Source organism: Rana temporaria, chromosome 8, assembly GCF_905171775.1.
Source record: "Rana temporaria chromosome 8, aRanTem1.1, whole genome shotgun sequence".
Taxonomy (NCBI): Eukaryota; Metazoa; Chordata; class Amphibia; order Anura; family Ranidae; genus Rana; species Rana temporaria.
This window is the reverse complement of record NC_053496.1, coordinates 25,360,029-25,382,191: the sequence shown is the minus strand read 5'-3', so window position 1 is coordinate 25,382,191 and position 22,163 is coordinate 25,360,029. Positions and strand designations below refer to the sequence as shown.

The 22,163-nt window shown below is 46.6% G+C and overlaps 1 protein-coding gene across 1 annotated transcript in view; it reads left to right on the top strand.

The window, feature by feature from the left end:
• PTPRE (protein tyrosine phosphatase receptor type E) overlaps window positions 1-22,163 on the top strand; it is a 327,572-nt gene that overhangs the window by 255,179 nt on the left and 50,230 nt on the right. The window contains exons 12-13 of the mRNA XM_040361419.1: window positions 12,386-12,521; window positions 15,296-15,445. Of these exons, the coding sequence (XP_040217353.1) occupies window positions 12,386-12,521; window positions 15,296-15,445 (286 nt within the window). The remainder of the gene's footprint in view (window positions 1-12,385; window positions 12,522-15,295; window positions 15,446-22,163) is intronic.

Here is a 22,163-nt window from a genome sequence, read left to right as displayed (position 1 = left end):
ATATATCTATCTAGAGATATATAGATAGGTACAAATAACACGCCCAAGCTCATCTCTTCACCACACACAGCCACAAAGGCAAGAGAATTCTTGTTGGATAGTGTATTAGTGCTCAGAGAAACACACTTGGGCCGAATTTTAATGGTTCAAAGAATGTCAGGCAAAAATGGTCGGCCCTTACGCATGTTCACTTCATCATATCTGGCCCTCTTTGAAAAAAGTTTGGACACCCCTGCTATAACACAAGACGGCTTTCTCAATCTGAGCTGGTACCCCGCACCCACCTTATAGGCTGCTTCAACAGTAGTCGTCAATAATCATTTTTCATAGGTTTTATTGTAAGCTGTTGCATTGTGATTGGTTGCAATTAACACATTGGCACCTCAGTACTATTTAAACTGTCTTCTTATGTTATCGTGAGCTTGTGAGTTCCCAGCTAATTGTACAGCAGAGATGACTTCCCACCATGTACAGTGGGGGGGGTACAGCAGCAGCAGCATTTCCATGCAGGTTAATTAAGGACTCTCTGAATAATGCATGTGTCAGCTGAGATTTGCTCAGTCAGATACGTGCCGTCTAACGAATTTCTGTTAATGTGTAAAATGAAGCCTCGGCTCCTTTCTTCCCATTTTACTTAAAGGGCAACGCCAAGCATTTGTTTTCCAACGCCAAGCATTAATCCACATCAGCAGCTGTATTGTGTATAAAGGAAATGTTTCCAGTGTAACACACGTGATCAGACCACCACTGCTAAATAGAGAAAGGAGAGTGAGGCCTCGTACACACGACCGTTTTCCTCGACAGAATCCATCAAGAAAAATGCTGGCAGAGCTTTTTTGCCAAGGAAAACGGTCGTGTGTATGTTTTTCGTCGAGAAAACTGTCGTGGAACTCGACGAGAAATAAAGAGAACAAGTTCTCTTTTTCCTCGTCGGAAGTTTAAATTTCCTCGTCGTGTTCCTCGTCGGGCTTGTTTACGACGAGAAACACGTTCGTGTGTATGCTAAGAAACCCGCGCATGCTCAGAATAAAGTATGAGATGGGAGCGCACCTTCGATAAAAGTAGCGTTTGTAATGGAGATGGCACATTCGTCACGCTGAAACAGACTGAAAAGCGCGAATCGTCTCTTACCAAACTTTTACTTTACACGCAGTAACATGAGATTAGTAAAAGCAGCCCCAAGGGTGGCGCCAGTGGAATGGAACTTCCCCTAGTGCCGTCGTACGTGTTGTACGTCACCGTGTTTCAGAACGACGAGATTTTGTCTTGACAGTGGGCTGGATTCAGGTAGAATTGCGCATTATTTACGGAGGCGCAGGGCAACGTTTTTGTCCTGCGCCCCCGCAAATTTGCTGCGCTGCCCTTGGTTCACGGAGCAGTAGCTCCGTAAATTGCGTGGGCGCGCCGGCAAAATGCCCGGTGCAAGCGCGCGCAAAATGCCCGGCGCAAGCGCGCGCACCTTAAATGATCCCGTAGGGGGCGGGAATCATTTAAATTAGGCGCGTTCCCGCGCCGATCGTAGAGCGCATGCTCCGTCGGGAAACTTTCCCGACGTCATTTGCAAGGACGTCATTTGCTTCAAAGTGAATGTGAATGGCGTCCAGCGCCATTCACGAATCACTTACGCAAACTACGTAAAATTCAAATTTGGCGACGCGGGAACGACGGGTATATGTAACATTGGCTGCCCCTGCTAGAAGCAGGGGCAGCCTTACGCAAAAACCGCCGTACGGAAACGACGTAAATTGCGTACGCAGGGCTCGCGCAACGTTGTGAATCGGCGTTAGTATGCAATTTGCATACTATACGCTCAGCACAACGGGAACGGCACCTAGCGGCCATCGCAAGAATGCAGCCTAAGATATGCGGGCATAAGAGCCTTATGCCGCGCATTTCTTAGGCTGCAGTCGGCGTAACGAGGTTCCTGAATCAGGAGCATTCGTTACGCCGGGGCAAGTAAGTAATTGCGTTGTGTAACCTATGGTTACACAGGCGCAATTGCTTCTTGAATCCAGCCCAGTGTGTATGCAAGGAAAGCTTGACAAGATTCTCGTCAAGCCTAACAAGGAACTCGTCGAGAGAAAATGATGTTTAATTTACGACGAGTTCCTCGGTCGTGTGTGCGAGGCCTGACCCTTCGGAATCTTCGATCGATCATTCTCTGAGCCCTCGGTCGGCCTCTGTGTCTTTTAACCACAAGGGCGTTTCCCACGCACAGAACCTATAGAAGAAAAACACATGTGAAACTCTGTGCAAGCACCCATTGCTAAAGCTGACCACATACGTTACAGTATGACTGTACAGTTGCATTTAGATCTTACCAACAACGGTGTAGTATAGGAACTAAAAGAGTAGTCTGTACTAGGGCTTAGCTTGTAGTGTTGGCACCCAAGCTTAAAGGGGTTGTAAAGGTAAAAAAAATAATTCTCTAAATAGCTTCCTTTACCTTAGTGCAGTCCTCCTTCACTTACCTCATCCTTCCATTTTGCTTTTAAATGTCCTTATTTCTTCTGAGAAATCCTCACTTCCTGTTCTACACACAGTAATGCAATGCTTTCTCCCTGGTGTGGAGAAAGCCTCTTGAGGGGGCGAGCAGGAGTGTCAGGACGCCCACTAACGCACAGCTCCTTTCTCTATCTGCAACGTAGAGAGTGTCCTGACACTTCTGCTCGCCCCCTCCCCCCTCAAGAGGCTTTCTCCACACCAGGGAGAAAGCCTTGCATTACTGTGTGGAGTTACAGACAGAAGAACAGGAAGTGAGGATTTCTCAGAAGAAATAAGGACATTTAAAAGCAAAATGGAAGGATGAGGTAAGTGAAGGAGGACTGCACTAAGGTAAAGGAAGCTATTTAGGGAAAAAATGTTTACCTTTACAACCCCTTTAAGGCTTCATGCACACTAGACGTTAAAATAACGTTCTAAAATCTCAGTAGCTTTGCACCAAGTTTAATGTTTTTCAAAGTTTTTGCAATTTATTTGTAGTATTCTTGTAGTTTATTAGCGTTTTTTTTTTTTTTTCAATGGATCAAAAACGCTGCTGAGCAGCATTTTTGAGCTTTTATCTACGTTTATCAGCGTTCAAATGTTTTTACAGCTGAAAAACGTCTCTCAGAACCCACTAGTTTTAGTTTTTTTACTGCTCAAAAAAGCCACTACCCAAAACTGCTGATAACAGCCTATGGGCCAGATTCTCGTAGATCTTGCGGCGGCGTCGCGTAAGCTATTTACACTACGCCGCCGCAACTTACTGGAGCAAGTGCCCTCAAGCGCGCCCCCGCGACGATTGAACTGCGCATGCGCCGGGCTGAAAAATAGCCCAGTGCGCATGCTCCAGTTCACGACGGAAAACGTCAATGACGCCGACGTGTGCGTCATTGACGTAAAGTCGTATTCAAGAATGACTTAGGAAAACGACGTAACCGACGGAAAAAGACGACGTGGACCCGACGCCATACTTAACATGGCATACGGCGGACTGACGTAAGGTTACCCCTCATATAGCAGGGGTAACCTTACGCTTACGAAAACGACGTAAGCGACGAGTACGCAACGCAAATTCGTTCAGGAATCGGCGTATCGGGCTCATTTGCATAGTCAAATGAGACCTGAACGTAAACGCCACCTAGCGGCCGGCGGATCTTGGCCGTATCTATGCGAAAATGATTCTAAGAATCAGACGCATAGTTACCCGGGCTCAGAAACAGAGATACTAACAACGACTGCTGGGCTCTGAGGAAGAGGTCTCTGTCACCTCGAAACGCGTCAGCCAGCAGCAACTCGCCTCGCCACCCCCCCTTACAGTCTGGAGTGTGGTTTGAGGGGTATTTCAATTACAATTATCGTTTGACAAGCCTTTTATCATTCCTTGTTTGTGAGTAGTTTTCATTATTTTATTATTCCATTAAAATTTGCCAAACGGTAGTACACGAGGCTGGTGCGCCTTTCTTTCTCCCTTTTTGTCTTCTATCAGGATTCCCCCATCCATGAAGGGCAGCAAGGCCTCTGTCACTACGGTTTTTTGGACATTTAAGGAGAACTGTATGTAGACATCTGACTGATTATCAAGGATCCCACTTGTGCGCAGGAGTTTGTGTTTTTTGTCAGTATTCAGAAACAGAGATACGACGGTGTTTCCTGAGATACACCGTCGTAACTCTTCTGAGAATATGGCCCTATGTGTGCACGGACACATAGGATAACATGATGGAGAGTTTAATGACTGTAGAAAACAGCCAAAAACAGCTGCTGTAAAAACGTCCAAAAACATCCATTGTGCATGAGGTCTAAAAGTCTTTTGCTGAGCCTTCTAAGCTCTCAGTCCTGTAAGACCACCTGAGTGCCTCCCTGTTCCCACCTATCAGCTTACAGAGCAGGTACTATTGCTGAAAACCTGGATTTGGCGTTCAGTTGGAGTGTATCAACTATCAATTATTACTTTTAAAACAATATTCTGTATGCATCAATGGTATTTCATGAACGTTCCGAAGGTTAACTTCCACGTGTACCTGCAGCTTCTTCTAAGATGATAAACCTGCCCCCAGGATTGCATAGCAGGTACCTCCCAGGTGTTGATTTTCAATGACCCCAGGAGTCCCACAAGCCCAGGGCCCTAATTATGCAAAATTTGACCACAGTGTTGATGGCTGTACTCTAAAACAGCCCCTCCTATAGTCATATTGGCTCTCAAATGTAATAGCCTGCCTGATTGGCCAGTATGGAGGTTAGAGGGGGCGGGTCATAAAATGACCACTAACAAGCCTGTTCATCATTTTAGAAGGCACCGCTGTTGTTAATTAACACTACAGAAAATATTAGGAGACATTGTAGCATAAAAAGATAGGGCTAGATTCAGAGAGAGTTACGCCGGCGTATCAGTAGATACGCCGACATAACTCTGAATCTGCGCCATCGCAAATTTAAGCGTATTCTGGAAACCAGATACGCTTAAATTGGGCTAAGATACGAGCGGCGTAAGTCTCCTATGTCGTCGTATCTTAGGGTGCAATATTTACGCTGGCCGATAGGTGGCGCTTCCGTTGAGTTCAGAGTAGAATATGCAAATGCCTAGATACGCCGATTCACGAACATACGCTTGCCCGTCGCAGTAAAGATACGCCGTTTCCGTAAGAGATACGCCGCGTAAAGATAAAGCTGCCCCCTAGGTGGAGTAGCCAATGTTAAGTATGGCCGTCGTTCCCGCGTCGAAATTTGAAAATTTCACATTGTTTGCGCAAGTCGTCCGTGAATGGGGCTGGACGTAATTTACGTTCATGTCGAAACCAATACGTCCTTGCGGCGTACTTTGGAGCAATGCACACTGGGATATGTACACGGACGGCGCATTCGCCGTTCGTTAAAAACGTCAATCACGTCGGGTCACCAGCCATTTACATAAAACACGCCCCCCCTCATCCTCATTTGAATTGGGCGCGCTTACGCCGGCCCCATTTACGCTACGCCGCCGTAACTTAGGAGCCAAGTGCTTTGTGAATACAGCACTTGCCTCACTTACTTACGGCGGCGTAGCGTAAATACGATACGCTACGCCACCGTAACAATGCACAAATCTACCTGAATCTAGCCCATAAAGGTTATTAAAGTGGTTGTAAAGTCAGAAGTTTTTTTTATCTTAATGCATTTTATGCATTAAGATAAAAAGCCTTCTGTGTGCAGCAGCCCCCTCAGTCCCCCAATACTTACCTGAGCCCCATCTCTGTCCAGCGATGTCCACGAGTGAATTGGCCTTCCGGGACTTTCCCTCCTGATTCGCTGAGACACAGCAGTGGCACTTTTGGCTCCTGCTGGTGTCAATCGGGAGATAGAGAGGGCGGGGCCAAACCACAGCTTAAAGCGGGGGTTCACCCGAAAAACTAATTTTGAACATTAGATTGAGGCTAATTACGGGAAGCACAATCGGGTGTTTTTTTTTTAAATCAATGCAGTACTTACCGTTTTAGAGAGAGATGTTCTTCGCCGCTTCCGGGTATGGTCTGCGGGACTGGGCGTTCCTATTTGATTGACAGCCTTCCGACCGTCGCATACATCGCGTCACGAGTTTCCGAAAGTAGCCGAACGTCGGTGCGCAGGCGCCGTATAGAGCGCAACTGGTGACCCGATTCTGCTTCCCGTAATTGGCCTCAATCTAATGTTAAAAAAAAACTTTAAAGCGAGGGTTCCACAGCCAAACTTTTTTTTATTTTTTTACTTTTTTAGGTCTAATGAGCACAATAATGAAAAAAACATTTGGGATGAAAACTCCACTTTAAGAATGAGCAGGTCAATTTTACCTAATAAGATATTACTTATTTTATCTTTGACAAAATGTTGTCAAAATTAGCCATGCGTACATTTTACCATGCGGACTGCTTGCATAAAGTGGAATTGAAACAAAAAAAAAATCAAGTGGCTTTGTTTTCTAACAAAGTCATGTGATCACCATATTTTCCGCGCTGACCTGGTAATCACATGGCTTTGTTGATAAATAAATTCATTGTCAATACTGACATAGTGATCACTTGACTTTGTTGATAAACGGAGCCTTAGGGTTATTGTTCTATTTTGTCTATTCCTCAATATCAAATAGACATGTGCACTGCTGAAAAATGTGTTTTTTGTTTTTGTTTCATTTCTTTTTTCGGGTCATTCGTTACGAGGATTATATTTGTTTCCATTGACTTCTATGGGGAAACTTGCTTTGATATGCGAGTGTTTTGGATTACGAGAATTCTCCTGGAACGGAATATACCCGTAATCCGAGGTTCCACTGTTTATGATTATATACGTTAATCATAGTTCTACTTTAAAGCCCATTGCATCCTTGAAATAAAACGCCAAAAAACACCTAATTTCACCTTCTCCCCTGCCGCCAATATTTAACCAAAAGAACAAAATATCCCAATTTTGTTCATCCCTAAATGTTGTACATTACATCAGTATGTCTAATGCGCGCAGTGGTGTTGCTAGGCGGGCGCGGGCTGCACCTAGGTGACACCCGCCAGAGGGGTGATCCCCGTAAAGAACAGCACCCCTAACACCGTCCGCTGCCTTTGCCTCGCGCTACGGCTGTGTCCCTCAGCGGAGCGGAACGAAGCAGCTTCCCCCTCCGCCTCCCACAGAGGAGGAGACCCCGCGCTCGAGGGACACACACCGCTGTGTGTATCTGCTGTTCTGAGGTCTGTAAGGGGGGTGTCTATACTGATGGGGGGTCTGCACTGAAGGGAGGGGGTGTCTGTACGGCTGGGGGGGTCTGCACTGAGGTGGGGGCGTCTGTACTGATGGGGGGGTCTGCACTGAGGTGGAGGGGTCTGTGCTGATGGGGGGGTCTGCTCAGAGGTGGGGGTGTCTGTGCTGATGGGGGGTCTGCTCAGAGGTGGAGGTGTCTGCTCCAATGGGTGGTCTGCACCGAGGTGGGGGTTTCTGTACTGATGAAGGGGTCTGCACTGAGGTGGGGGTGTCTGTGCTGATGGGGGGTCTGCTCAGAAGTGGGGGTGTCTGCACCAATGGGGGGTCTGCACCGAGGTGGGGGTTTCTGTACTGATGGAGGGGTCTGCACTGAGGTGGGGGTGTCTGTGCTGATGGGGGGTCTGCTCAGAAGTGGGGGTGTCTGCACCAATGGGGGGTCTGCACCGAGGTGGGGGTTTCTGTACTGATGGAGGGGTCTGCACTGAGGTGGTGGTTTCTGTACTGATGGAGGGGTCTGCACTGAGGGGGTGTCTTACTGAGGAGGGAGGTTTATACTGAGGGGGGATTGATGGAGGGGGTCTGTACTGAGGGAGGGGGATTTATACTGTGGGAGGGGGGTCTGTACTATAGGGGGGACTATAGTTGGTGGGGGGGGGTAACACCATTTTTTTTCACACCGGGTGACACCAACCCTAGTGACGCCACTGAATACACGCAGGAAATAATGGCTTGCTTGTATCCAGTGTGGACATTGCAGGAAGGACACAACACTATACAATGAATATATAGCATGCCAGGATATCCCATAAAACTATTTCAGGAAGGAGCCTGACCCTGGCTGTCAGTGTGGTCATCACCTGCTGCCAACTATAGACATCCTGGGCTTCCGTGTTCAAGGACGGTGGCTTTCATGGTCGCCTCCAATGCACCCTGCTTTACACAGGAGAAATTCTATACAAAGCGTGCATCCCATGACCTACATAGGGGTCACCTACCTGTCTGTGATTTCCAGAGACTGTCCCCGGAATTGTCCCCCATTCTCCATGTTGTTTGCCATTGATTATTTCTAGATCTGCATTTTACATTCCGTTTTCATTCGTTATCGTCCTGGTATGGTCAACGGTTTTGGATTTCTACTATAATATTTACGAAGGAAAGGAATTCTTGATGTGACCTTCACGGGAGTGTTCTCATTCTTACATGTGTCATTGTCCCTCCCTCAATTCCTGTAATGGATTCATCCTTGATGAAGAAAAACACAAACATGAAACCTGCAATAACGTAATACACAAAAGCCAATGCGTCATTTAATGTTTTTGGCAATATACCGTATTTATCGGGGTATTGCGCGCTCCGGCGTTTAGCGCGCACCCCTAAAGTGGACCCGCATTCCTGTAAAAAAAAACATTTTAGTACTTACAGTTTTGGTGTCTTGCGCGGCGTCCATCGGGTCCGGCGTCCGTCTGCGGCTTCGGTGGTGTCCTCCTCGTCGGCTCCGGCGTCCTTCTGCGGTGTCCTCCCCGCTCGATCCCTGCTTCCCGCGCCGAGTTTGAATTACTGCGCCGGCATATACCGAGCGCAGTACACTCAGGTATAGTCGGGCACGCTCGGCTCCTCTCGCGTACAGGACGCACAGGACGTGACCGCGAGAGGAGCCGAGCCTGCCCGACTATATGCCGGCGCAGTAATTCAAACTCGGCGCGGGTATCGGCGTGTATCGCGCACCCACGTTTTTGCCCTGATTTTCAGGGCAAAAAAGTGCGTGGTATACGCCGATAAATACGGTAATCAAATGTGACATTGGGGGTTGTTGGCTCTCGTGGTAGATGCATTTTTGTGTAGTGAGTCCACACCAAACAGGCGTATATATCGTTAAGGGCCTGGTAGCCCACGTTTATTAAATAAGGAAAAAACAAAAGTCCACTCAGGAGTCCCACGCAGGGGTTTAGACGTTGTTTAGAAGGTAACTGAAAATACTAGCCCACCTGGCTACTCTTCAACAGCACTGGTACCTTAAACCACCAGATCTTCCAGTCCAACAGTCTTGGATGCGTACAGTCTTTGGGCTCCTTAACCGCTTAAGGACCGCTTCCTGCACATATACGTCGGCAGAATGGCACGGCTGGGCACAAGCACGTACAGGTAGGTCCTCTTTAAGTGCCCAGCCGTGGGTCACGGGCACGCTCCTGCGACCCGGTCCGAAGCTCCGTGACCTCTGATTCTTCTTGTACCAAATTGCAATGTAACTGTAATGTCTGCCTTTATTTTGTTAGGCGCTGCACAAACTGCTGGCGCAATAAATCCTGTATAACAATAATGTACGTGTAAAGGCGTGTGTCCCAATACTTTTGACAATATAGTGTATGATAAAAGGAGTGTCATTTATTGGACAAACACTCCACCTAGTGGCTCCAGTAGTGTAATACAACCATGAATAGCTATGAACACTCGGGGCTGGTTCACACTAACTGCAGTCCAGTTCATTTTTATTCTGCACCAAAAATGCATGGACTGAACATTGATTCCAATAGCCCTCGTTCATACCAGTGCAGAGTGTTCCAGTGCAGTCAGCAAAAGTAACACATGTTGCATTTTTTCTGTATGGAATGCAACAAAAAGCATCAAAAATGCAGCGGAATGCACATGTCCTGAATTGTGATGAAGGAAAAAAAGGGGGGAAAAAAGACAACAGAACGCATCAAAAATACACAGCAACGCATCAAAAACGCACGTGCAGAAAATCTGTAACGCAAAGGTTACTGTTTGGATATCTGAACAGGGACCCCATTATTAAGGCATGTGAGGTCCTTAACCACCTAAGGACCGCATAACGCCGATATACGTCGGCAGAATGGCACGGCTGGGCACAGGCATGTACCTTGTACGTCGCCTTTAAGAGCCCAGCCGCGTGTCGCGCTCTGCCGACAAGAAGTTCCCCAGCACGGACCTGTGTTAATTAATCTGCTAGGGACCTCTAGTGGTTGTTCATAATATTGCATTATTATTTTTAAAAAAATGTTGTTTCCAAACTTTTATGTGAAGAAAAATGATGGTACAAAAAATAGACAATATACAGTATAAAGCTAAATGTATATATTATATCCAAATGTAAAATGATAAAATATATGTCGTTCATGTGTTATTTTAATACTTCTGGTGAAAAAGGGGAAACATTTTTATATCAAAGAACTACAATAATGTAATCAAAAATAGTGTGGGTTCAAATAGTTGATATGTGATATTACAATAGGATAATCTGTGAACAACTTATTGCACCTTTTTTTTTGCACTTTATGATGTCAATGCTTTATTAATTAGGGTGAAGGGCTGTCTTTAAAGTGGAGTTCCACCCATAAATATAACATTACATCAGTAGTTTTAAAAAAATGTCATTAGTCCTTTACGAATTTTTTTTTTTTTTTTAGATGCCTTCAAAGTGTTGTTGCTAGGCAGAATAGTTAATCTTCCCACTTCCTGCACCTAGGTGCTTAATGCTTCCTAACCTACACCGCACAGACTCCTGGGAATGTAGTGGGTGTAACTTTCCAGGAGTCTGTGCATTCCCCAGTCTCAAAGAATCATGTGACTTGGACAGCACAGGTGCTGAAACCTGATCTGACACTGCTTGTGCAGCACTGAGCATGTGCGAGATTTGCAAGGCTGAAATCCAGGAAGTCATACAGTCTGGCTTCATGATGCCCACACTTAAGATGGCCCCAGTCAATTTCTATTTTATAAAGTGTCTAAATGCTGTAACAACCTAACAAAACGGACCTTAGTTTACAGACTAACTTTACTAGAATACATTAAGCTTGTGTATTACAGGGGTATTTATATTTAAAAAGTGAAATTGTGGCCGGAACTCCGCTTTAAGGCAGGGCAAAAGGGGCAGCTGCTCTGGGCCCTGTCATTGTTGTGGGGCCGAAAGCAGCTGCCTCATACTTGCCAACTATCCCAGTTTAAATTCCCTTGTCCCTTGAAGTTTTAGTCCCTTGCTGTGTCCTGATATCTCGGCGTGGAATGCTGCTACTAATGCTGCCCAGCTCTGCCCTATTGTAGTGTACAGATGACTCAACTGCAGACCCTGGGCTAGATTCACATCGATCAGCGGATCTTTAGATCCACGTAACCTATGTGATTTAAGATCCGCCGCCGCAAGTTTGAGAGGCAAGTGGGTAATTCACAAAACACTTACCTCCAAAATTGCGGCGGCGGATCGTAAATCCCTCGGCGGAATTCAAATTCCGCGGCTAGGGGGAGTGTACTATTAAACTCAGGCGCGATTTAAATGCGCTTGCGCCGTCCGCAAATTTCCCCGGCGTGCATTTCTCCCAATGACGTCGCTAGGCGTTTGTGAATCGGCGTACGCAAACGACGTAAAAAAAAAAATTGACGCGGGAACGACGGCCATACTTAACATTGGCTGCGCCTCAAAGAAGCAGGGGTAACTATACGCCGGGAAAACCGTTACGTAAACGTCGTAAAGTGACTGCGTTGGGCCCGCGTACGTTCGTGAATTGGCGTATCTCGCTGATTTACATATTCTCTGCGTAAATCAGCGAGAACACCCCCAGCGGCCATTTTTAAATTGCAGTTAAGATCCGACGGTGTAACACAGTTACACCTGTCGGAATCTTAGGCATATCTATGCGTAACTGATTCTATGAATCAGTCGCATAGATACGACCGGCCTAAGTCAGAGATACGACGGCGTATGAGGAGATACACCGTCGTATCTCTATGTGAATCTGGGCCCCTGTGTTTACATGTAAATAACCGTCATTCATATGTAAATAATGGGAGCATTCATATTCATATTGGAATAGAACAGAATATCCACGAATGTTCCTGAGGAAGCCGCAGGGCGAAACATGTAGAACATTAAGTGTGGAATAATTGTATGGAGGAGATGTATTATTGTACACTTTTTCTCTCTTTTTGTATGTAATAATAAATATTTTTTATTAAAATTGTTGTATCTTGACTAAGTGAACAGCACCCTGAAAGTCTCACATTCCCCAATTGGGTTTTTTCCTTTTTTTTTTTTCTCTTGCAAAGGGGTGATGGTGCTAAACAACCTCAATTGGTAATTGATCATTTTAAATCATCTACTAATAATAAATACTATTTGTTTAATTTTCATCAAACACAGAGTGAAATGGAATCAGTCTATTGAACCTGCATGTCTTTTTGTGTTTTCTAGTGCTGGTGTGGGGCGGACGGGAACCTTCATCGTCATAGATGCCATTATAGACATGATGAATGAGGAAAAGAAGGTGGACGTGTTTCACTTTGTTTTGAAAATCCGAAGCCAGCGGCCTCAAATGGTTCAGACTGATGTAAGTAGAATAAATGTAAAACGCTGCTTTAGGCCAAGTTTACTTTAACTTTAAAAGAAGGCATTTTATAAGCGTTTTTGAAGCTCCACCAACGCCTGTCCAAATTGTGTGCATTGCAGCGCCCAGTGTTGTTCACATGGTTGCGTTGCATCAAAATTGACCCAACATGTGTCGTTTGCCAGGCTTTGCCGCTTCTCAAACGCTTCCGCTGATGTCAATGTAAATGCATTGGGAGCAAATACCGTATTTATCGGCGTATAACGCGCACTTTTTTCCTCTTAAAATCAGGGGAAAATCGTGGGTGCGCGATATACGCCGATCCTGCTGTCTCTGCGCACCGCCGAAAAAGACCGAGCTGAGTGTACTGCGCACTCGGCTAGGCTCGGCCACGTTCAGCTCCGCCCGCAGGACCGCAAGAGTAGCCGAGAGAAGCCAAACAGACAGGAAATCTGGCTCTGTACAGCTTGGCTAAGGCGCCAAACTCAAAAATACACGCCGGGCAAGACAGCAGATGGACAAGGCCGCCGATGGACGCCGGACAAGGCCGCCAAGAGGAGCCGGGCAAGCCGCAGATGGACACCCACAAGGCTGGATGGGCTCTGCGCAAGTCCGCAGACGGACACCGGACAAGGCCGCCGATGGACACCGGGCAAGACAAAAAAGTACACTTTTTTTTTCACTGTTATTGCTGTCGCAAGGAATGTAAACATACCCCTGTGACAGTAATAGGCAGTGACAGGTCCTCTTTATGGAGGGATCTGGGGTCTATAAGACCCCACATCTCTCCTTCAGGCTGGAAAGACCGAGATCAAAAACTAAAACTGTCATGACATCGCTTCCGTATTACTAGATCCGAGATCTGAACAAAGCATCGGCTTTGTTCGGGTCTTCGGCCAGCCGGCAGATGTGCTAGCTGGTTGCTCGGGCCTCCCGGTGGGACGACAGAGCCCGGGCATCCCGGTGGGCGAGCGGTAAAACCCCTTTAAGCAAGATCGGTAATATCGGGTACAATTGTGCCGGATAGCGATACTTCAAAAAAGTGAATTATCGGCTGCACCAGGGCAGATCCTAAGGTCAGGGACGCCTGGGTGCAGAAATATTTCTGGCGCCCCCACATGGGCGTAGTCATCTTACTAACTCCTCCCCTTTACACATGTTTCTATGGCTACGACTCAAACACAGAGATGTTCCCCTAAGAAGTCTTGATTAGTGTCCCCCATCAGAGTCCCCCCAGCAGGTGTCCCTCATCAGTGCCCCCCCAGCAGGTGTCCCTCATCAGAGCCTCCCAGCAGGTGTCCCTCATCAGTGCCCCCCCAGCAGGTGTCCCCTATCAGAGCCCCCCCACAGCAGGTGTCCCCCATCAGAGCCCACAGCAGGTATCCCCTATCAGAGCCCCCCCACAGCAGGTGTCCCCTATCAGAGCCCCCCCCCCACAGCAGGTGTCCCCCATCAGAGCCCACAGCAGGTATCCCCCATCAGAGCCCCCCCACAGCAGGTGTCCCCATCAGAGCCCCCCACAGCAGGTGTCCCCCATCAGAGCCCACAGCAGGTATCCCCTATCAGAGCCCCCCCACAGCAGGTGTCCCCTATCAGAGCCCCCCCCCCACAGCAGGTGTCCCCCATCAGAGCCCACAGCAGGTATCCCCCATCAGAGCCCCCCACAGCAGGTGTCCCCATCAGAGCCCCCCACAGCAGGTGTCCCCCATCAGAGCCCACAGCAGGTATCCCCCATCAGAGCCCCCCACATCAGGTGTCCCCATAGATCAGTACTTGTCAATGCAATCCCTGTAGCTCAGGCGCGCTGGAGCAGAAGCACTTTGCGGGGGGGGCGGGGTATACTTGGCATCTTTGGTTACTTGGAGGGTGGCACTCAGAGCATTTCTCTTCACACCGCCAATGGGAGAAGAGCCGACACACGCGGAGGGGGCGGGGCAGACAGGAGACTCCTCCATGCACACTGGACAGCATTAATTAGTGGAGTCTAGTACTGGAATGTGTTTCGGTATTAAGCCCTGCTGTGGTACCCAGCCCGGATTCCGGGGACAGCGGGAGGTATGCACTCTTGTCAGTTGCCAGCGGAGAGAGCAAGCGGGATGGGGAACCGCAGCACCCGCTACATGCGCTCTGCCTCTGGACACAGACAAGGAGGAGGGAGGGGAGCACTTTGGAGCTTCGGCTCCCCCACCTCTGCGGCGCCTGGGTGCGGAGCACCCCGTGCACCCTGCCTAGGATCGGCCCTGGGCTGCACCGATAATCAAGTCAATCCCTAGCAGGCACAGCTATTACAGTGCTATCCATTATCTTCTGGGTCCCGTGTCAAGTGGTTGGCCTGCTGCCTACGGAATGCAGGAGGTTCACTTGAGCAACACTCTGCATTTTTTCATTGAATGCATTGGCTTCTCTGATTGGACAAGGTGGAAAGGCAGGGTGGTGACCTCATGATATCCATATAACCCTATCAGAGAATGCCTTGCATTCATTGAGAAAATGCGCAGTGTTCTCCAAATGTCACCCGTGACGAGCAAAGCCGTGGCTGTCAATCACAGACTGTGGACTGGAGCTCCCTCACTGTCATCTTTTTTTTTTTTTTTTTTGTCAAAAAAACTTGTCAGAAGTGACTAATGAAGATAGCAGAGGAACACACTATAGAAGGATAGGCTTTGTTCATATTTCATGTCTGAGGTTTACAACCACTTTACCAAAAATCTATAATATAAACATCAATAGCCCGTTTCATCAGTTCCCCTTCCCCCTCCCTTCCCATATTGTTTTAGATGCAGTATTCATTCATCTACCAAGCCTTACTGGAATACTACCTCTATGGAGACACAGAACTTGATGTGGCCTCTTTAGAAAAACACCTTCAGACTCTGTACAGCCCAGCACCTCACTTTGAGAAAGTCGGCCTGGAGCAGGAGTTCAAGGTAAGTTTTCCACATGTATAGTGTTTTCTATATAGATTTTCTTTCAATAGCTATTGCATATGAATATTTCAGCCACTGGGTGGGGCTCTAGGCTAGTTTTCTTCCTTTTTTAAAAGCCTGTTGTTTACCGAGTTCAGTAGCTTAAGCTGCAATGTACAAATGAATGAGCCATAGCAGTGACTCCCCTCCTGTTTTAGACAGCTCCCCTAGGAGGTTTAATTGGTGAAAGAGAAGGGCTGCTGCTATGCCCTCTCTATAGATAAAACATAATGCTATGGAGGACAGGTGCACACTATGGTGAATGTTTAAAATTGTATTTAAAGTGATATTAACCACTTGCCCACCGCAGTACGAGAATTAACGTCCTCCCCTTTGTGCGGTGATATCTGAATGATGGGTGCAGCTACAGGCATCATTCAGATATCACCGTCTTCAGCCGGCGATTCTCTGCACAATAAGAACAATCAAAGCGGTAGTTCCGCCGCTTGATCGTTCTTATAGGCAGCGGGAGGGGACGTCCCCCCTCCCCTCGCCGTCATCGGGTGCTTCTCCGGGCTCTCCCGTGCCATCGGGGGCCCGGAGAGCGAATCGGCCGGCGCTCGCTGAAGAACCATAGAGATGACTGGTGACCAGACGGTCACAGTCATCTCTATGATCGTCGGAGGTCCGGGCGCGACGTTATGACGTCACGCCCAGTACCCAAAAGTAAACAAAGCCGCAATTGCGGCTGTCGGTGTGAGATCGGTGAATGTTTTTTCACCGATTTCGTGCTTGTAAGCCTGGAGGAGAGATGTGGGGTCTTATTGACCCCACATCTCTCCATAAAGAGGACCTGTCACACTGATTCCTATTACAAGGGATGTTTACATTCCTTGTAATAGGAATAAAAGTGATAAAAAAAAAAAGTGTAAAAATAAAAAAATGAAGTAAAATAAAAATAAAATGAAAAAAAAAAATTTTTAAAACGCCCCTATCCCCGGTAGCTCGCGCGCAGAAGCGAACACGCATGCAAGTCCCGCCCACATATGTAAACGCCGTTCAAACCCCACATATGAGGTATCGTCGCGTGCGTTAGAGCGTGTGCAACAATTCTAGCACTAGACCTCCTCAGTAACTCGAAAATATTAACCTGTAAATAAATGTAAAGCGTCGTCTATGGAGATTTTGAAGTACCGAAGTTTGGCACCATTCCATGAGTGTGCGCAATTTTAAAGTGTGACATGTTAGGTATCTATTTACTCGGCGTAACATCATCTTTCACATTATACCAAAAAATCGGGCTAACTTTACTGTTTTGTTATTTTTTAATTTGTGAAACCGTTTTTTTTCCCAAAACAAGGTGTTTAAAAAATGATTGCGCAAATACCGTGCGAGAAAAAAAAGTTGCAATGACTGCCATTTTATTTCCTAGGAGGTCTGCTAAAAAAAAATATATAATGTTTGGGGGTTCTGATTAATTTTCTAGCAAAAAAAAATTAGATTTTTACATGAAGGAGAGAAGTGCCAAAATAGGCCCGGTTGTCAAGTGGTTAAAAAAAAAAAACATGTTCTTCTTCTCGACTTCTTAATTTTAGTGCCCTCCTACCGCCCCTTGAAAAAGTATTCATATCCCTTGAAATTTTCCACACTTTGTCATGTTACAACCAAAAATGTAAATGTATTTTTTGGGATTTTATGTGATAGACCAACACAAAGTGGCAAATAATTGTGAAGTGGAAGGAAAATGATAAATGGTTTTCAATTTTTTTTTTTACAAATAATGATGTGAAAAGTTATATTCAGCCCCCTTTACTCTGATACCTCTAATAACTAAAATTTAGTGGAACCAATTGCCTTTAGAAGTCACTTTGGGCCAGTTTCACATAGAACTGCGGCGGCGTAACGTTACACCGCCGCAAGTTTTCATCGCAAGTGCCTGATTCACAAAGCACTTGCGATGAAAACTACTCCGGCGCAAGGCGGGCCAATTCAAATGGGCCTGTGCCATTTAAATTAGGCGCGCACCCGCGCCGGACCTACTGCGCATACTCCATTTCCTAACTCCCGCCGTGCCGTAATTTTTTCGAATGGCGACGCGCGTAGCGTACTTCCGTATTCCCGGACGTGTTACGCAAACGACGTTAAATTTTTAATTTCGACGCGGGAACGACAGCCATACTTTAGACAGCAATACGATTGCTGACTAAAGTTAGGGCAGGTAAAATAACGACTAGAATTGCGACGGGAAACTTGACTACGGACGACGTAGCGAACGCGAAAATCCGTCGGGGATCCGCCGTAACTGCTAATTTGCATACCCGACGCTGGTTTACGACGCGAACTCCACCCAACGGCGGCCGCGGTATTGCATCCTAAGATCCGACAGTGTAAAACAATTACACCTGTCGGATCTTCTGGCTATCTATGCGTAACTGATTCTATGAATCTGTCGCATAGATAGAAACAGAGATACGACGGCGTATCAGGAGAAACGCCGTCGTATCTCTTTGGTGAATCTGGCCCTTAATTAGTAAATTTAGTCCATCTGTGTGTAATTTAATCTCAGTATAAATACAGCTGTTCTGTGAAGCCCTCAGATGTTTGTTAGATAATCTTAGTAAATAAACAGCATCATGAAGGCCAAGGAACACACCAAACAGGTCAGGGATAACGTTGTGGAGAAGTTTAAAGCAGGGTTCGGTTCTAAAAAAAATATTCCAAGCTTTGAACATCTCATGGAGCTCTGTTCAATCCATAATCCAAAAATGGAAAGTGTATGGCACAACTGCAAACCTACCAAGACATGGCCGTCCTTGCCCGTCCTGTCAGTTTAGCTGGAGAGCATTAATCAGAGAAGCAGCCAAGAGGCCCATGGTAACTCTGGAGGAGCTGCAGAGATCCACAGCTCAGGTGGGAGAATCTGTCCACAGGACAACTATTAGTCGTCTCTCCACAAATCTGACCTTTATGGAAGAGTGGTAAGAAGAAAGACATTGTTGAAAGAAAGCCATAAGAAGTCCTGTTTGCAGTTTGTGAGAAGCCATGTGGGGGACACAGCAAACATGGGGAAGAAGGTGCTCTGGTCAGATGAGACCAAAATTTTACTTTTTGGCCTAAAAGCAAAACACTATTAGGTAGATTCAGTAAGAGTTAGGCCGACTTATCAGTAGATAAGTCAACCTAACTCAGAATCTACGCCGACTTATGTTTAAGCGTATGCTCAAACAGAGATACGCTTAAACATATCTAAGATACGACGGCTTGCGCCGTCCTATCTTAGATTGCAATATTTTGGATGGCCGCTAGGTGGCGCTTCCATTGCGGTCGGCGTAGAATATGTAAATGAGGAGATACGCCGATTCACGAACGTACGCCCGGCCGACGCAGTACTTTTACGCCATTTGCGTAAGAGATAGGCCGCGTAAAGTTAGAGCTAGGCCCTAGTGGAATAGTAATGTTAAGTATGGCCGCCGTTCCCGCCGCGAAATTCGAAATTTTTACGTTGTTTGCGTAAGTCGTCCGCGAATCGGGATTTACGTCGTTTACATCCACGTCGAAATCAATAGGCCTGTGCGGCGTACTTAAAAAACGTGAGGTCAAGCCTCATTATCATTAAACGCCCCCCCAACACATTTGAATTAGGCGCCCTTACGCCCGCCGATTTAGGCTACGCCGTCATAACTTAGCAGGCAAGTACATTGTGAATCGTGTACTTGCCTAACTAACTTACGGCGACGTAGCTTAAATTCCTTAAGCTATGCCGCCGCAAAGCTGTGGCATTCTACCTGAATCTACCTATATGTGTGGCGGAAAACTAACACTGCACATCACCCTGAACACACCATCCCTACTGTGAAACATGGTGGTGGAAGCATCATGTGGTGGGGATGCTTTTCTTCAGCAGGGACAGGGAAGCTGGTCAGAGTTGATGGGAAGATGAATGGAGCCAAATACAGGGCAATCTTAGAAGAAAAACCTGTAAAAGACTTGAGACTGGGGGGAGGTTCACCTTACAGCAGGACAACGATCCTAAACATACAGCCAGAGCTACAATGGAATGGTTTAGTTTAAAGCATATTCATGTGTTAGAATGGCCCAGACAAAGTCCAGACCTAAATCCAATTGAGAATCTGTGGCAAGACTTGAAAACTGCTGTTCAGACGCTGACAGAGCTTGAGATATTTTGCAAAAATGTCCCTCTCTAGATGTGCAAAGCTGGTAGAGACATCCCCCAAAAAGACTTGCAGCTGTAATTGCAGTGAAAGGAGGTTCTACAAAGTATTGACTCCAGGGGGCGCCATACAAATGTACCCCACACTTTTTACAGATTTATTTGTAAGAAATGTTTGTTTAAAACCATTTATCATTTTCCTTCCACTTCACAATTACGTGCCACTTTGTGTTGGTCAATCACATAAAATCCCAATAAAATACATTTATGTTTTTGGTTGTAACATGACAAAATGTGGAAAGTTTCAAGGGGTGTGAATACTTTTTCAAGGCACTGTATGTAATCAAGTCCTTGGGGATAATTCCTCTGCGCCTGTCTAAATTTGTTAGTATGCATGCTTGCTTGTTTGTATGTTTTGATGCTACATGTTATTTTTCTGCAGTATTATTACTCTCACAGGATGATGTGCCCGGTCTCTTCCTCTCTCTGGCTGTAGTTGGGCTCAGTGTTGAGTAACTAGCCTGGCAGTAAAGCCGGATCTGATCTGCACATCAGGATTCTGTTACATTGCATTACAGCTGCATACCAGATCCGGCTGGGCAGACGCCAGCTGGGCACAGTACAGCTCTATGACAAAGCTCTGCATTGTGTGCCCGGCCCGGCTTACTGCTTTGTAAAGTGAACACATTTCCATGTTCATCAGAGATCCTGTCACTGGATGAGTGAGTGTCTACCGGGAAATCCACAGCTGTCCTATGCCAGGTGCCCGTCACGCCCGTGTCACATGTCTGATCTCTATGGCCCTTACAGCCTAAAGAAAACATGACAACCATTAAAATGTTCAAATGGGATCTCTGCAATACGGGGTGACATTTGCTGACCTACATCTAAAGCCTCGTACACACGATCGCATTTCCATCGGACAAATCCGTGGAGGTTTGTCCGAAGGGCGTTGGCCATGAACTTGTTCTGCATACAGACGGCAGAACATTTTCAGGCAACATACACGAAAACTAAGTGGTTTTTCAGCTCTTTAGCGCCACCCTTTGGGCAACTTCTGCTGATGTTGTCTTATGGTTAGCATTGGTTCGGCAACTACAGACCACCAAGGCTCTGAGGAAAGAGGTACGCCCCAGAAACGCGCCAGCCATACCACCGGTCAGATACAACTCGATCCGTGTTGTCACCGTGCTCTTCTGGCGCTGCTGCGTACCAGCTGTACTGTTTGTCAAAGCTTGTTTTACAACTCATTTTGTGAGTATAACCATACCTCCCAACAAGCACGGATTCTGCGCACTGACTGCATATTGCCTCAGTCCTGCAAAAGGGTTAAATTTCCCGCACAGAGGATCCGAGCTCAAGAACTGCAAGCAACCCTCCCGCTCAACAAGCGAGCGGAGCTGAATGGGCAGTACCGAAGGAGGAGGCGGGCGGAGCTGATTTGGCAGTACCGAAGGAGGAGGCGGGCGGAGCTGATTTGGCAGTACTGAAGGAGGAGGCGGGTTCAGCTGAGGAGCTGAATGGGCAGTACCGCTCAACAACTTCGATGATTCCCCCCCCCCCCACGCCCCCCGCTCAACAACTTCGATCCCAGGACACCCCCCCCCCCCCCCCCGCTTAACAACTGTCCCACAGTGGACTCTTTAAATGTTGGGAAGTATGGTATAACCATTGTTTTAATACATTTAATAAAACCCTTTTATACGGTATCACACTAGGTCGGTGCGCCCTCTTTTCTCTTTTTTAGCCTTATGAATTCCCATGGTTCTAAGGAGGGCTGCAAGACCTTTGAAAACACCCTGTAATTGGACCACGTTACCCTTTTAGCAGGAAATACCAGAGCGCTGGAGAATTTTCTGTTTGCTATAGCATTGGTTCGGAGCATGCGTGTTTTGTACTTTTGGAAAAATTCCCAAGCGACACACGATCGGATAATCCGACATTTTTCGTCAGAAAATTTGAAAGCATGCTATAAAACATTTGTTGTCAGAAATTCCAACAACAATTGTCTAATGGAGCATACAAATGGTCGGATTATCTGACAAAACCTTTCCATCACACAATTGTTGTCGGAAAATCTGATTGTGTGTACAAGGCTTTAGTATACTCAAAGTACTAAAGGCATTGGATCAGCAAAACAGCCAGGCAGCTAGCATTTTCAGAAGGGGCGAACAGCAATGAGCCTCAAGTATATCCACTTGCCAAAAAAAAAGCAAGAAGGTGGGACTTTAAATGAAGTAGGCGGTGGGCCACAATATTATATTGAATAGTAATTGCATTAATAGGTCTACATATCTACAAAATGTTCTGGTACTCTATACCACAGTGTCACATGTAATAATAATTAACCACTTAAGACCCGGACCTTTAGGCAGGTAAAGGACCTGGCCAGTTTTTGCGATTCAGCACTGCGTCGCTTTAACTGACAATTGCGCGGTCGTGCGACGTGGCTCCCAAACAAAATTGGCGTCCTTTTTTTCCCCACAAATAGAGCTTTCTTTTGCTGGTATTTGATCACCTCTGCGGTTTTTATTTTTTGCGCTATAAACAAAAATAGAGCGACAATTT